Raw genomic sequence first — 16,410 nt, forward strand, 5'->3', positions numbered from 1 at the left:
GGATGGGGGCTAAGTCAGCTCCCTCCAGGGGCAGAGCCAGGGCGTCCCAGTCAGGGTCACGAGGCCTGGAAGGCATTTTTGAGCCCCAGTGGCTGCCCTGGCAGCTACAGTTTGCACCCCCAAACTGAAGCCACCAGAAGCCAATTCTTGCCGGGCCTCCTGAAAGCCGGCATCCGTGCCAGGGCAAGGAGTGGATCTGCCTGAGCGTCCCTATTCCCAGGACAGTGACGCTAGTGAAGAACAGGGCAGGCAGCAGCATGAGCACAGCTACAGCCGTGCTGGCCTTCAGCACCATCAGAACGGACATCCAGCCACTGAACCCCCAACCTGGAATGCCTATTGTCCGGAGGACAAAAAACATCTTGAACGAAGAAAATAAAGAAAACAAAGAAACTGAATGAACTCCAGAAAGCCTTATACATGGGGCAGTACCAGCACACAGAGGAGCATGGAGTGAATAGGAGGACCCAGAGGACAGACAGCCCAAGCCTGGGCCACTGCTGGTCTCTGCAAAGCTGGGCAGGCGAGGACATTCAGGAGAAGAGCCAGAGTACTGCACATGCAGGGGTAGTAACGGTGGATACGGTCTTCGGAAATTCCTGGAGGATCTCCGTGGAGATGTCCTGGACAAAGTAGGGCTAAGCTGGGCCAAAAAAAGGGCCAACCGTTCTGTCAAGTAGCTGTGTTCCCTAAGGCAGCATGCTACAGCCCTCACTCTCTCTGGTCCAACTCCTCTGCCTTCCAGCTGAGCTGCTTCTGCCTCTTTGGTAGCGCAGCCGTGACTGCCGCAGGGGACGCCTGGGTGCTGGAGGAGTCCTAGATCTGACCTTGTGAGCTTCCAGGAGGACCGCAAGGAGGGAGCAAGGGTGAAGGCGACAGGGCAGGAGCAGGAGGCTCTTAGGCTAGCGGCAGCTCCCAGGGCTCAAAGAGTTGTAGACGTCAAGCGTGGCACACCGTGGGCTAGGTCGCCGCTGAGTTACACAACTGGGACCTAAGAGAGGTTGTGAAGCTCGCTTTGAGCCCTGTTGGCCACTGCAGCCGGGCTGCCCCCTACTGTCCACACCCTGCCACAGCGGTGGCAGCCACAGTAGCTCTTGGAGCTCCCTCCTATGTGTCGAGTTTTTTGGATAAATACAGTACAGTACTGTAAATGTATTTTATCTTCCTTACGATTTTAATAACATTGTCTTTTCTCTAGCTTACTTTATTGTAAGAATACAGCATATAATACATATAACATACAGAATATGTGTTAACCAATAGCTTCTGTTATCCATAAGGCTTCCTGTCAGCAGTAAGCTACAAGTAGTTAAGTTTTTGGTCAAAAGTTATATTCGGATTTTCAACTGCATGGGGGTCATACCCCTAACCCCCACATTGTTCAAGAATCAACTGTACATCCTTTCTTATTTTGCAGGAATACTATATAGGACTGAAAAATTAATAGTCTCACTTCACAGGAAGAATGAATATCACAAACGTGAGCAAGAGAAGCAAGACAAAAAGGAATACACATAAATGACAGCATTCATATGAAATTTAAAAAATGGCCAAAATAAATATTATTTAGTGAGGTATATACAGCTGATAAAACTGAAAACAACAGCAAGGAAAAGATCAGGACAAAGGATAATAGTTACCCCTAAAGTTAGCAAAATGATTGAGAAAGGCACTTCGTAGGCCTCTGGGGTGCTTGGCAATGCTCTATTTCCTAACCCAGGAAGAGCTATTCTATATCTTACATATTCTTATGTATGTATATCTCACTATATTAAAACTTCCTATTAAAATTATAATGATGACAATCTTCACTTCAAACCTAATTTTTCATATGCTCATAAAGAAGGGTCACTGTTGCAAAAATACTGATAGTGTTTTTCCCAAGGACCGCTATTAATTCTTTATCAGATCATATTCTTTTGACCTCCTGTATGTGCCATGAGCCTCGTGGATTTAATTATTTATCACCTGACTCTGCCAGATCCTTATTTGTTAATTACTTTGCTTCTAATAATTCTCCAACACTTTTACAGATTCTCCACATTATTACAAAATTTTCCTAATCACTTTGCACGGCATTTCCATTGTAGTCACATATATATCACAAACCCACCTATAAGAATTCTGAAGCGATAATGAATATGAACTCTGTAGAGTCACCAGAGCAACACCAAAAGCAGCCAGAATCAAGAGGACAGGAGGGAGTATGTAAGAATTCATATTAGTTCCTCAACTAACTCAGTATCATTAATTAGATTACCCAACTTCTTTCTGGGCATAGATAATGGATAACTACTTCTCCTCTAATGTCACGCTAAAATGAAATAATGGGTCTAACTGAGAACATAGCACCACAGAGTAAGTAAATCTTTCTACATCTGTGGCTGTCTACAAGTTTTTATTGCTTTCTATAACATGTGTGCATAAATCATGAAGATTAGCATTTGCCCACATGCCAAAAGCCTAAAGGAACTGGAAAATTAATTCATGTTTTGAACATTCTCCATAGGAATTCTTACTAGAGAATTTCATACCTGCACAGAACTGTACAGGTTTGCAAAACTCTGCATGATATATAGATACAATAGGGTCCAAGTTCACTTATGCCTTTCATACACAGACTTGCATGGGAAAAAAAAAAAAAAAGCATATTTGTCCTGCCTAGATACCAGCATACCCTGGGATCTTGCAAAGAACAGAATCCACAGTAAGAATTGCCTTAATTGGCAATTATATTACGGTTATTTAATTCTTTGTATTTTCCAATTCCCCACCATATATTAGATCTACTGGAAGAGGGGGAATTTAAGAAGATCATTTAAAATAATAACAAAAAGAAAATAGTAAAGCGAAAAGTACCTGATAGCAAAAGATCTCAGAGTAATAAGAAGAGCTAATATTTCTAGAGCACCGTTTTTATTGGTACTTTACACATATGAAATCTTTTCATCCTCACAACAGCCATCATTTGATGGATGAAAAACCTGAGGCACAAAGAGGGTAAATGACTTAGGTAAGGACACACATCTAGTAAGCAGGGGAGCCATAACTCAACCCCATGGCAATCCAATTCCAGAGTCTGCATTCTTAAGTCTCATACAACTTTCTCTTCATACATGTAGTCCTCTGGAATGGTCTTTTTTTATACCATGTTGTTTCATGCATGTTATCCCAAGTAGAATAGTTCACTCACTTTCACGCCCATAAAGGATCACAATTTATATCTCTTTTCTCCAAATGGTGGACACTTGAGTTTTTTTCCAAGTGTTAGCTATTACCAAAAATGACGCACTATGACTATTCACAGTACATGTCACCTGGTATGTACATGAAGCACACATGAGCAGTCTGAGATATACAGCAGAGTAAAAAAAAGAAAAAAAAATGTTGAATCACAGTCTATGAATGTTCATCGCTTCTCGGCCTGTTGGCTAGGATCAAGCGTAGTCTATGAATGTTCTTTATAGAATAATGCCAAATTATTCTCAAAGTGGTTGTACTAATTTGCAATCCATCTAGCAGTGAATATGAACTCTTGTAGATTCATATTATGTCTCCATCACTGTTATTCTTAGGCCTCTTGATTTGTACCTTATTACCTACCTGTGGTTATATTTTGCATTTTCTTCTCAGTGACGAGATTGCACTTATTTTCATGTCTTTGGGCCATTTGTCTTTCATATTCTGTGAAATTCCTATTTCTGTTTTATGTCCATTTTTCTAGTGAGTTGTCTTTTCCTTGTATATTTGTAAAAGTATAGTAATCTTTTGTCATTTACTTTTGTTACAAATACCTTCTCCCAATTTGTGGCTTATCTTTTTGAATTCTTTAATGTGTCACTTGATAGAAACAAACATGTTTATCTTCTGTGGTGTTTACCTTATGTGGTTGATATATTCATTATTTAAATTTAGCACTTGCATCTTCTTTAAGAACTCCTTCCACATACCAATGTAGGAAAGAAATTCTTTTGTTTCTTCTAAAAAGTTGTGCCATTAACATTTCATTACAGGTAAACTAATTTTTTGTGTATGGGGATAATATAGGGATCCACTTTCCTTTTCAAATAAACAACTGTCCCAGGACTACTCATTAAATAGTCTATTCTTTCTCAAAGATTTTCAATACCACTTTCAAAATAACATCCAAGTCCCGTTTACATGAGCTTTGTTTCCAGCATCTCTCTTCTGTTTCCTTGAGTGCATTCCACACTGTCTTTATTATAAGCTACTTATAAAAAGTCTTGATCACGGGCATGGTATATGCTCCTCACCTTCTGGGGTGCTTGGCAATGCTCTATTTCCTAACCCAGGAAGAGCTATTCTATATCTTACATATTCTTATGTATGTATATCTCACTATATTAAAACTTCCTATTAAAATTATAATGATGACAATCTTCACTTCAAACCTAATTTTTCATATGCTCATAAAGAAGGGTCACTGTTGCAAAAATACTGATAGTGTTTTTCCCAAGGACCGCTATTAATTCTTTATCAGATCATATTCTTTTGACCTCCTGTATGTGCCATGAGCCTCGTGGATTTAATTATTTATCACCTGACTCTGCCAGATCCTTATTTGTTAATTACTTTGCTTCTAATAATTCTCCAACACTTTTACAGATTCTCCACATTATTACAAAATTTTCCTAATCACTTTGCACTGCATTTCCATTGTAGTCACATATATATCACAAACCCACATATAAGGATTCTGAAGCAATAATGAATATGAACTCTGTAGAGTCACCAGAGCAACACCTTGTAATTCAGGAGCATAGTGACTATTCTTGGCCTTTATCCTTCTATATACATTTTAGATATGGTTTGTTTAAACACCACACACAAAAACACCATCAGACTTTTATTGAAATTATGCTGAATCCATAAATCAATTTGAGAAGAACCTACATTTTTATAATATTCAGTCTTTGTATCCTTTAATGTATTATTTGTCTTATTTTATTTGGGTCTTCTTATGCTTGTACAATTTTCTCAACACAGGGATTTTCAACATAATTAATCATATCTGAGAATTTGGTCATTTTGTTTCTTCATTTTTAACCTATATGTTTTATATATCTTTTTCTTACTGCCTTACAATAGCCGGGACCTCAAGAAGATTGTTGAACACAAGAATCGTGAGAGTAGACATCCTTGCCTTGTACATGATCTCAGGAGGAAAGCATTCATGCTGTGATACTCAATATGATATTAACTATGGGTTTTTCATAGATGCCATTTATCAGGTTGAAGAAGTTCCCTCTCATTCCTAGTTTGCTGAGAGTTTCTTAAATCATGAATTAATGTTGAATTTAGTCAAACGCTTTTTATACATCTATTGAGATCATTAAATCGGTTTTCTTCTTCAGCCTACTGATATAGTAAATTATACTAATTGATTTTGAATACTGAATGAACCTTGCATTTCCAGGATAAACCCCACTTGGACATGATGTAGTATCTTTTTTATACTGTATATTGCTGAATTCATTGTTAGTATTTTGTTAAGGATTTTTTTGTGTGTGCATCTATGTTCATGAGGGATATTGGTCTGTAGTTTCCTTACAGTGTCTTCATCTGATTTTAGTTATCAGATTAATGCTGTTGCTGTGAACTGGGAAGTGTCATATCCTCTTTGGTTTTCTGGGAAAGTTTAAATACAATTGGAATTATTTCTTCCATACATGTTTATACGGTAGAATTCAAAACCATCTGGGTCTATAGTTCCCCTTGTTGAAAAGATTTTAAATTATAAATTAAATTTTTTTCATAAATATAGCAGTATTCAGTTTATCTATTTTTTCTTGAATGAACTCTGGTAGTTTGTATCTTTACAGGAATTTGTTTATTTAAGCTAAGTTGTCAAATTTATGGAAGTAAAATTTTTCTTAATATTCCCTTATTCTCCTTTTCATACCTGCAGGATATATGGTAAATTCCCCTCTGTAATTTATGTCTTTTTTTTTTTCATGCTCAATTTGGCTAGAGTTTTATCAATTTTATTGCTCTTTTTAAAGGACTAGTTTTTGGTTTCATTGATTTCTCTACTGGTTTTTTGGTTTTGTTTTTGCTTTTTTTTTTTTTTTTTTTTTTTTTGAGAGTAAGGGGGTAGGGACAGAGAGAGAGAAGAGAGAGATAGAGAATCTTAAGCAGCTTCCACACCCAGCACAGAGCCCAATGCGGGGCTCGATCTCACAACCCTGAGATCATTACCTGAGCCGAAATCAAGAGTTGGATGCCTAAACAACTGAGCCACCCAGGCGCCCCGATTTCTCCATTGTTTTTGATTTCTACTTTTGCCTTACTTTTTCCTTTCCTCTCCTTGCTTTAGGTTTAATTTGCCCTTCATTTTCTAGTTTCTTACGGTGGAGGCTTAGATCATTGATTTTGAGAATTCTTTTTCTTTTCAAATATAAGCATTTAATAATGCTAACCACTTCTCTCTAAACACTAATATTTTAGCTGCATCCTATAAATTTTGATAAGCAGTGGTTTCGTTTTTGTTCAATTCAAAATCTTTGACCCACTGGTTACTTAGAAGTAAGCTGTTTAATTTCCAAATATTTTGGGATATTACAAATATCTCCATGCTACTAATTTCTAGTTTCATTCCATTATTGACAGAGCACATATTCAATTCTTTTAAATGTGTTAAGGCTTTTCTCATAGGCCAGAATATGGTCTATCTTGTTCAATGTGCACTTGAAAGCACACTTACTCAGCGGTTGTTGGATGGAATGTTCCATAAATGTCAATCAGGTCCAGCTCGTCGATGCTGTTCATGTCGTCTATATCCTGACTATTTATCTATAAACCTTACCAGTATTGAGAGAAGTACTGAAGTCTCAGCTGCAATGGTCTATTTCTCACTTCTGTTCTATCAGTTTTTGCTTTAAGTATTTTGAAGTTCTCTTTGTGGGTTTATAGACATTAAGGATTGTGGTGGCTTTTTTGTGAATTAACCCTCTGAATATTGTATTTTCTTTTTTTTTTTTTAAGATTTTATTTATTTATTTGACAGAGACACAGCGAGACAGGGAACACAAGCAGGGAAAGTGGGAGAGGGAGAAGCAGGCTTCCCGCTGAGCAGGGAGCCCAATGTGGGGCTCAATCCCAGGACCCTGGGATCATGACCTGAGCCGAAGGCAGACACTTAACGACTGAGCCACCCAGGTGCCCCTGCTTTCTTTTTTATTTATTTTCTTTTTTAATCCCTGCACTAAATTCTTTGTTTATATTATTATTATTATTGCTACTCCAACTTTCTTTTGATTAGTGTTTGCAGAATATCTTTTTCATTCCCTTTGCTTTTAACCTAACTGAATCTTCATATTTAAAGTGGGTTTTTGATAGACAGCTTAAAAGGGGGTCTTGCTTTTTTATCCACTCTGACTACCTTTATATTTTAATTGGTGTATTTAGACAAGGTTTTGGCAAACTTTTCTCTGTAAAGGGTCAGATAGTAAGTCTATTACAGATTGTGGGTCATATGTTCTTCATATGACTCAACTCTGCCATTGTTGCGAAAAAACAGCCACAGACACAATGTAAAAGATGAGCGTGGCTCTCTTCCAATAAAACTATTTATGGACGATTTTCACATAACTTTCGGAATATCCTTCTTTTGATGTTTTTCCAACCATTTAAAAATGTAAAAACCATTCTTAGATAGTGGACTATACAAAAAGAGGACCCTTGCTCTACACTACTGGTCAAATCACTCCTCTGTTTAAAAACCTTTAGAGGTTTTCTATAGCTCTTTGGAGAAAATCTAAACTCCTTAAAACATTATCTCTGTTTCTCAACTCTCTTTGCCTTACACCCTAACCTTCAGCTGGGACAAATATAAATTTCCATTATATTTCAGACTGTTTCCTAGCTTCTAAGGTTTTACTTCAACTTGGACTGCTCTTTCTTGCCCTTTTCTGTATAGTACGTTCCTGCATATCCTTTAAGATTCTGTTTAGGTATTTACTTCTGCTGTCAAGTCCTCCAGTGTACTAAGCATATCACTCTATGACAACACCATCATACTGTCTCCCCCACCATTGTGCTTGGTACAGCAAAGGTACTCATGAATGAATGAATGAATGAATGGGTACTTTCGAATATGAGAGGAAATTGAATGTGTGCAAATATTTACAATAATAACAAATTCTAACACACAGTTGTTTTTAATGGTTATCCAAACTGATTTTAGAAAAAAAAATTTTAACCAAACTGATTTTAGAAAAAAAAATTTCTAATTCTCATAAAAACTGAAAGCATTTTCTTAATTATAAAATGCCCCTTAGACTTTGATATTAAACTATTATATAACAAACTCAGAAGATGGTGCTAGCCCAATATGTCAATAAGCAAGAAATAAATAATAAGACAACTATCAAAGAAAACACTTCCTCTAAAAAAAAAGTTTCTACTTAAGGAAAAGGCACAAATATAGATAATTCCTAACAGAAAACTTCCTTTGAAAGAGAAAAACTTCGGGCACCTGGATGGCTCAGTCAGTTAAGTGTCTGCCTTCAGCTCAGGTCATGATCCCGGGGTCCTGGGATTGAGCCTCACATCGGGCTCCCTGCTCAGTGGGGAGTCTGCCTCTCCCTCTAACTCTCCCTCTGTGCTCTCTCTCTCAAATAAATAAAATCTTTAAAAAAAAAAAAAAAAAAACTTTACCCCTGAACCTAAGATTAAATGTAAAAATTAATCAATTTTTATCAACCCTTATTTAAGTATAGAAGAGTGATCAGTAATCTATAATGCTTAAAACGAGATCACGAAGAAAGAACGAGCTTAACTGCAAACCTAGAAAAACATTCATCTCCACTGACAAAGAATTCAGTTCACAGTCTCAATATATCAGTATATCAGGTTATAACTCTGTGAATATAAGTAGCAGTGGTGGGGAAGAAGATGGAATAAAGAATGAAACAAAATCATATAACCACCTTTGGTGTTCAGTTTTAAACCAAAAAATCTTTTTTACTGAAACTAAAATAGACAAATTCAGTTGGTAAGTTTTAACAACGCTCACTTGTTTTTTGTTTGTTTTCAGATACCTGCCATTTTGTTTTGGTTTTTTGTTAAGACTGAACTGACTGCTCTGTACTTTTAGGCTAGTCACAAATTACAGAAAAATTCTAAAGTAGGATTTAATAAGCACTCCTGAATATTTTTAAAACTCTACTTTCAGGTATTCATTTTCAAAAGATTTATCATTTTTGTGTAGAATATCTCTGTCTCCTAATGAAAATGTAAACCCGTATTTGAGAAGTAAATGGCTTGTGTTGGAAGACTGAGTAAAAATTTTCCAGCTTAGGAGGAAACAAATGCACATAGTCAAAATCTCAAATCTAAGTATATCTGACTTAAAACCATCAGTCTTTCTTTTATTGGGGTATGTTACTATATATATATATATATTCTGACTTTAAAATACTTCTTATTTAAAATTAAATCCCAGAGGGGCGCGTGGCTGGCTGAGTCGGTAGAGCATGCGACCCTTGATCTCAGGGTTGTAAATCTGAGCTTCATGCTGGATGTAGGGATTACTTAAAAATAATAATAATAAAAATCTTTAAAAAAAATTAAACATCAGAAATACATCTCATGGGGGCAATATGTTCTATGAAGCTGAAACAATAAACATGAGTTTACACTCAAAAGAGGCAAAATAAAGCTGTCGCCTATATGAAATATATTGTAAGTTAAAGAGACTACAGAACTAATAATACACTATATGTTAACTAAATTGAATTTAAATTTAAAAAAGAGAGACAGATTACAGAAAATCCGTCTAAAAACTACTGTTCTCATGTTAATGAATCATCTGATTCTGAAGAAGTCTTGACTGGCTTCTTTTATTTACTCCAAGAGAAACGCTTTTTAAGATTTTATTATTTATTTGACAGAGAGAGAGAGAAAGAGAGCACAATGAGGGGGAGGGGCAAAGGGAGAGGAAGAAGCAGACTCCCCGCTGAGCAGGGAGCCCAATGTGGGACTTGATCCCAGGACCCCGGGGTTAATGACCTGAGCTAAAGGCAGACACTTAACCGACTGAGCCACCCAGGGGCCCTGAGAAAAACTTTTAATAAGAAAAACTGTACAGCATTCCTTCCAATTCTATGTCAGTAATACAATCAGTATTTATGGATAAAATTCTGAGATTTCTTTATGAATATTGTAATCATGGGGGAGCAATGAATGGGAAACTACTGAACTCCGATTCCCATTTTTCAGAATACTCAACTCACTATTTGAAAAAATAAATGAAGACTACACCGAGAGAATTTAAAATGAATAAGCATTATAGCTTTTCAGGTGAGAACACTAATGAGAATTTTCCATTCCTCCTTTTAATAGCCCAAACTATCACTTTTTCAGTTCACTGGGATCTATTACTCATTTAAGTTTGACTCTTGGTTCACTGTCCCCCTTACAATAGTCAACGTTATAAAAGTCATCCTTCTTAGAAATAATCATAAATAGAAAAATAAGTAAACTATGGGGCATCCAATCAGTAGAAATTTTAGGTAGCTCTTCAAAATATAGCTTTAAAAAAAGTCTGCATATAAGAAAGACACAGAGACTTAAAACCTTAAGTGAAAAGAATATATATACAGAAAGAGATTAAAAGAATACATGTACATATTAACTGGTTGGTTCTGTAGAATTAGGAGTGATTTTTTTTCATAAGTTTCTGCAATTTCCAATTTTCTAAATCGAATACGCAATGATTACTCTTTACTCTAAAATCCTACAAAATATCTATTACAGAATAATGTAGAATAACTTTAGAATAACACTCTAACACCTTAGAATACATTACACAAGTGATATATTTTAAATAATTCACTATGCTAAAACTTCAATATAAGACATAAATGTACAGAAAAAGTGATTTTTAAAAAAAGCGTATCAATGGCATCTTTGGCATCAATGGCACTCTAAAAAGTTATGAAGTTACTCCCCTAATATCTAGTAATATGTTTTATTAAAATTTAATAATATTTTCAGGTCTCCCCATTTGGTAGTAATCCATTCAACAATTATTTATTACATCATCTTTTAAATATAAGTGTCTCAGAAAAAAATAAGGCACTATAATAAAATCTCATTTGGGGCCAAAAGTGGCATCAATTAAACTGAATGGCTATAAACAATTCTATCAATTGCCAATAAAAAAGTCAACCTCAAAAATCAAAATATACTACCTCTGATATAAGCAATCATGATGAAAACAAAAGATATGCAAGCCAATTCCAATGAAGAACCACATGTCACTGAAACAAGCATTCCAACTTTAAAGTTGCCAAAAAGAAAAGTTTTAGGCCTGACTTTTTATTGATCATACCACATTACATTACCCGTCTATAGTATAATGCAAAAATATGTCTGAATATAGTTGTCAAACATCTCTCACTACACCTCTCCCATGTTGCTGATTTAAAATGACACTTCTGTCTTACTCTAATGTAAAAACTTCTTTGGGTTTTTCGTACCCCCGCCAGCTCAGTGTTTTGTTAAATGAGTCTTTACGGTAAAAAGACTTCAATTGTCTTTACAAGATTGTTATGTCTGTTAAATGTTTTCAAAACCAGTACTTAAGCACAATAAGGATTTTTTAATCCAAACTATTATTTAGGGTTCAAAGTACCATTGATACGCCAGATGAAATATTAAAAATGAGAATACAAGCAGTATTTTAAAAAAATAAAGGTGCCAAAAGTAGAAGGGGTAAAAAATTTCTGAAAGATAAAATGAGCTGATAGAAATAACTCTAAATATGGGACCTAATATAAAAGGTTTCTAGTATGAATCCTAGAAGAGTAAAGAGTATCAACTAGAGCTGCATCCAAGAAGCAGAACTAGTATGGGTGATAAAGCAGCATTTATTATAGGGTTAGACCTTGCATAACTGTGGAAACTTTCGGAGCAGCAGGTGTAGGCTGTTGCCTCTGCATCTAATCTTGAGCCTGAAGTCACTACAGGTCAGCCAGACCAGCAGTCAGGAAGGGAACTGGATAAAAACAGGAGCAAAGACAAACTGGAACCTGCAAAGATGAGCTAGAATGGATAAAGACAACTGAAATCTACAACAACAAACTGGAACCTGCAAGGACAACAGAAAGTGGCAATGACAAACTGGAACTCACATCTGTCTCTCACCAACTTCAACCTTGACGCCAAGGGTGAGTTATGGGAGAAGCCTGCATCCTTCCCTAGAGGGCTGGACACGCAGGACAAGTACTCAGAGATGCTGAAGGGGGAAATCTGGCAGGAGCTGAAGGAACTGCTGATCCACGTGCAATCCCACACCTACAAGGTGAGCTAACCAATCAGTGACACTACAAGAGAGCTGACACAGTGCCTGGTACTCAGCACCGACTCTCAGAGACAAAAAGCATGCCAGCCACTTCCTGTGCAATTGTCTCTTGTGACTACTATAACCAAAATCTGGGGAAACATTATCAGGTTAGCCAGGATGACCTAGCACAATGCCACCAGAGAGAGAAAACAGGTCAGTATCTCCACATAACCTCCAACTATTACAAAGGTATAAAGAGTGAAGAAGGACAGCTGTACAGACCGGTACATCAGTGGTAAATCCATCTAAGGAAATTCCTTCTTAACTTCTACAATGGGCAGGGGACTCAGTTATCACCTGCCTATGTACCCATATTAGAAGCCTGACTTGTCCGTATGCCACAAATACTCTATGGTCAGGGTGAAATATACTGCAAGCCCTGAAGTCCATCCTCACATTCAAGGTAACAACTGCTGAGAAAATCCAATATTGACTATCATCATAAATTTAAAAACCCAGATCAGCTACTAATACTATTCAATTCTATCCAAGTAATGATATGTACAATGAAATGTTTAGGTGTAAAAAGCACTGTCTACAACTTATTTTGAAATGTATCAAAAAGTAGATGAACTGCTAGACTGATAGAGGGACGGATACATGGACAAATCTGTGATAAAGCAAACATAGCAAAATATCCATTGTAAATTCTAGATCAGGGGTCAGCAAACCATAACCTGTGGGCCACATCCAGCCTGCTACCTCTTTTTGTTATGGCCCATGAGCTAATATCGGGTTTTACAATTCTTAAAGGTTGAAAATAAATGAATAATCCATGACATGAATGTGAAATAAGAAATACAAATTTCAGTGTCTATAAAGTTTGACTGGCACACAGCCACATTCATTCATTTACATACTGTTCATGGCTGGTATCACACTACAATGGGACAGGTGAATAGTTCTAACATTTACCATATGGCTTGCAAAGCCTAAAATATCTACTATCTGAATCTTTTCAAAAAAAAAGTATGCTGACCCCTGCTCTAGACAATGAGTATGCAAGTGTTTACTGTAAAATTCTTTCAACTTTTCTGTGTGCTTGAAAATATTTATAATAGAATGCTAAAAAAAAAAAAAATCAGTATTTTAACTGATTCTACATTGGCTCACTGGGAGGTCAAGGGAGATTCTATCTGATTTAAGTGCTGCAGTCAGCTTTTCTAAAACCTACCCAGAAGAAAAATCATGTGCTTACAGTTGCAAACAGAGAGAAAACTACTACCAAGACTCTCATAAACCTAAGAATCCTGAAGAGACACCTCTGTCCATTAAAACTGGATAGAAACATTCTACCCAACAGCCAATGTGTCAAAGTGTCAAGGCAATCTGACATCCTATGAAGTCGTAGGTCAAAGAAAGAAAAGAGACATCCTAAGAAATCAAAACATCAAGCCTTCCTCCATTCCCACTCTCTGTTGAAGACTGGTAGTTTCCCAGGGCTGCCATTAAGAAGTATCACAAACTAGGTGGCTTAAAACAACAGAAATTTATTCTCTCACAGTTCTGGAGGCTAGAGGTCAGAAATCAAAGTACTGGCAGGGCTGTGCTCCCTGTGAAGGCTATAGTGAAGAACTGTGCCTTGCCTCTTCCGGCTTCTTGAAGTTTCCAGCAAACCTTGGCATTTCTTGGCTTGTAGCTGCATCACCGCAAACTGCCTCCATCTTCACATGAATTTCTTCCTTAATTGCCTGTGTGTCTGTCCAAATTTCTCTTCCTTAAAAGATATGTCATTGGATTTAAAGTTAACCCTACTCAAGTATGACTGATCTTAACTTGATTATATCTGCAAAGACCCCGTATCTACGTAAGGTCACACTTACAGGTATTAGAGGTCAGGATTTCAATATATCTTTTGGGGGGAAAACAATTCAACCCACAACAAAGACTATTCTTCCTAGTTCACTGAGAAACTGGAAACAGTCAAGAGACTGTTCACCACATGTGTCACCAAATCTACAAATCAAATATGGTAAAAGAGGTGCGCCTGGGTGGCTCAGTCGATTAAGCATCTGTCTCTTGATATCCGCTCAGGTCATGATCTCAGGGTCATGAGACTGAGCCCCACATGGGGCTCTGTGCTCAGCACAGAGTCTGCTAGAGATTCTCTCTCCCTCTCCCTCTGTCCCTCCCACTCATGCTCTCTCTCTCTAATAAATAGATAAATCTTTAAAAAAAAAAAAGAAGAAAAAGATTCTCTCTCCCTCTGCCCCTCCCCCACCTCTCTCTCCCTCTCCAATAAATAAGTAAATAAAATAATATAAAATAAAATAACATGGTATAAGAAATTGCCTACACTCCTGTTACTATGAATCAATAAATGGTCCATGCTCCTACCTAAAGCCAAACCATTTATTTGTACACTAAATCCTATCCCCTTCTCAACCACTTAAATGACATCACTCCAGCAAGTCTAACATCTCTCTGCTACATCATCAATTTCACTTTACTCTTTCCTTTCTATCAACATACAAATATATTTCTCCCATCTGAAAAAAAAAAAAAAATTTTTTTAAATTCTTGACCAACCCCCCACACTTCCATTTCTCTGCTTTCTTTATAGAACACTCCTCAGGGGGCACCTGGGTGGCTCAGTCAGTTAAGCGTCCCAACTCTTGATTTCGGCTCAGGTCATGATCTCAGGGTCATGAGATCAAGCCCCACGTCAGGCTCTGCACTGGGTATGAAGCCTGCTTTGGATTCTCTCCCTCTCCCTCTGCCCCCACCCCCCCCCCATTCACATTTGTCCATGCATGCTCTCTCTCCTCTCGAAAGAAAGAAAGAAAGAAAGAAAGAAAGAAAGAAAGAAAGAAAGAAAGAAAGAAAGAAAGAAAAGAAACTCCTCAGAAGAATAATTTATATTTATTGATTCCAATCTGGCTTTTGTCCTCACCACTTTACCAAAATTGATCTTATAAAGATAAATAATGAGTTGCTGCTAATTCTAATAGTCAATTATTGATACTTCTTACTATCAGCAGCACTTGACATGTTGATTCCTCCCTCCTTGGAATATTTTCTTCAACTAGCATCCAGAATATCATACTCAATACCAAAACTAGATAACTAACACTTCTTTGAAATGTTCTAGAGGTACACTGAGATGTAGTACTTTAAGGCATTCTTTGAAATTACATCAATTTAGAACATCAGCAAGGTTGCAGGATACAAGGTTAATATAAAAAAGTCAACTGCTTTCGTATATTCCAGTGATGAATAATTGAAATTTGAAATTAAAAACATAATACCATTGGGGCATCTGGGTGGCTCAGTCGGTTAAGCATCTGCCTTTGGCTCAGGTCTTGATCTCAGGGTCCTGGGATTAAGCCCCGTGTCAGGCTCCTGCTCAGCAGGGAGTGTGCTTCTCCCGCTCCCTCTGACCCTCCCCTTATTTGTTCTCTCTCTCTCTCTCTCTGTTTCTCAGATAAATACATTTTAAAAATATTTTTAAAAAATTTTTTTAAAACCATAATACCATTTACATTAGTAACCACCCCCCAAATTAAGTCCTTAGGTATAAATCTAATAAAATATGTGCAAGATCTATACCTTGTAGAGAAAATGCGTATGTAGAGGAAAACTAAAAAACTCTCATGAACAAAATCAAATAAGAGCTAAATAAATGGAGAGATATTCCATGTTTATGGACAGGAAGACTTAAGATTGTCAAGATGTCAGTTCTATCCAACTTGACCTACAGATTCAATGCAATCCCAATCAAAATCCCAGCAAGTTATTTTGTATATATTGACAAAACTGATTCTAAAGTTTATATAGCAAGGCAAAAGACCTAGAATAGCCAAAACAATCATGAAGGAGAAGAACAAAGTTAGAGGACTGACACTACTCAAATTCTAGACTTACTATAAAGCTCAAGTAATCAAGATACTCCGGTATGACAAAAAAAAAAATAGATAAACAGATAAATGGAACAGAAGAGAAAGTCTAGATATAGGCCCATATAAATACAGTCAACTGATCTTTAATAAAAAAGCAAAGATAGTACAACAGAGCAAAGACAGTCCTTTCAATAAATGGTG

The 16,410-nt window shown here is 36.8% G+C and overlaps 1 protein-coding gene and 1 pseudogene across 5 annotated transcripts in view; both read right to left on the minus strand.

The window, feature by feature from the left end:
• The window catches only part of RAB28 (RAB28, member RAS oncogene family), a 94,635-nt gene that overhangs the window by 29,870 nt on the left and 48,355 nt on the right, over nucleotides 1–16,410 (minus strand). The window contains exon 5 of one of the 5 annotated variants that reach the window (XM_078068390.1): nucleotides 13,868–14,087. The exons of the other annotated variants lie outside the window; for them this stretch is intronic. Within the exon in view, the coding sequence (XP_077924516.1) occupies nucleotides 13,933–14,087 (155 nt within the window). The 3' untranslated portion in view covers nucleotides 13,868–13,932. Of the gene's footprint in view, nucleotides 1–13,867; nucleotides 14,088–16,410 lie in introns of those variants that run through there. 5 annotated transcript variants of the gene reach the window in all.
• Nucleotides 57–6,789, minus strand: LOC144381225 (secretory carrier-associated membrane protein 3-like; annotated as a pseudogene).

The sequence above is a fragment of the Halichoerus grypus genome, chromosome 3 (assembly GCF_964656455.1).
Source record: "Halichoerus grypus chromosome 3, mHalGry1.hap1.1, whole genome shotgun sequence".
NCBI lineage: Eukaryota > Metazoa > Chordata > Mammalia > Carnivora > Phocidae > Halichoerus > Halichoerus grypus.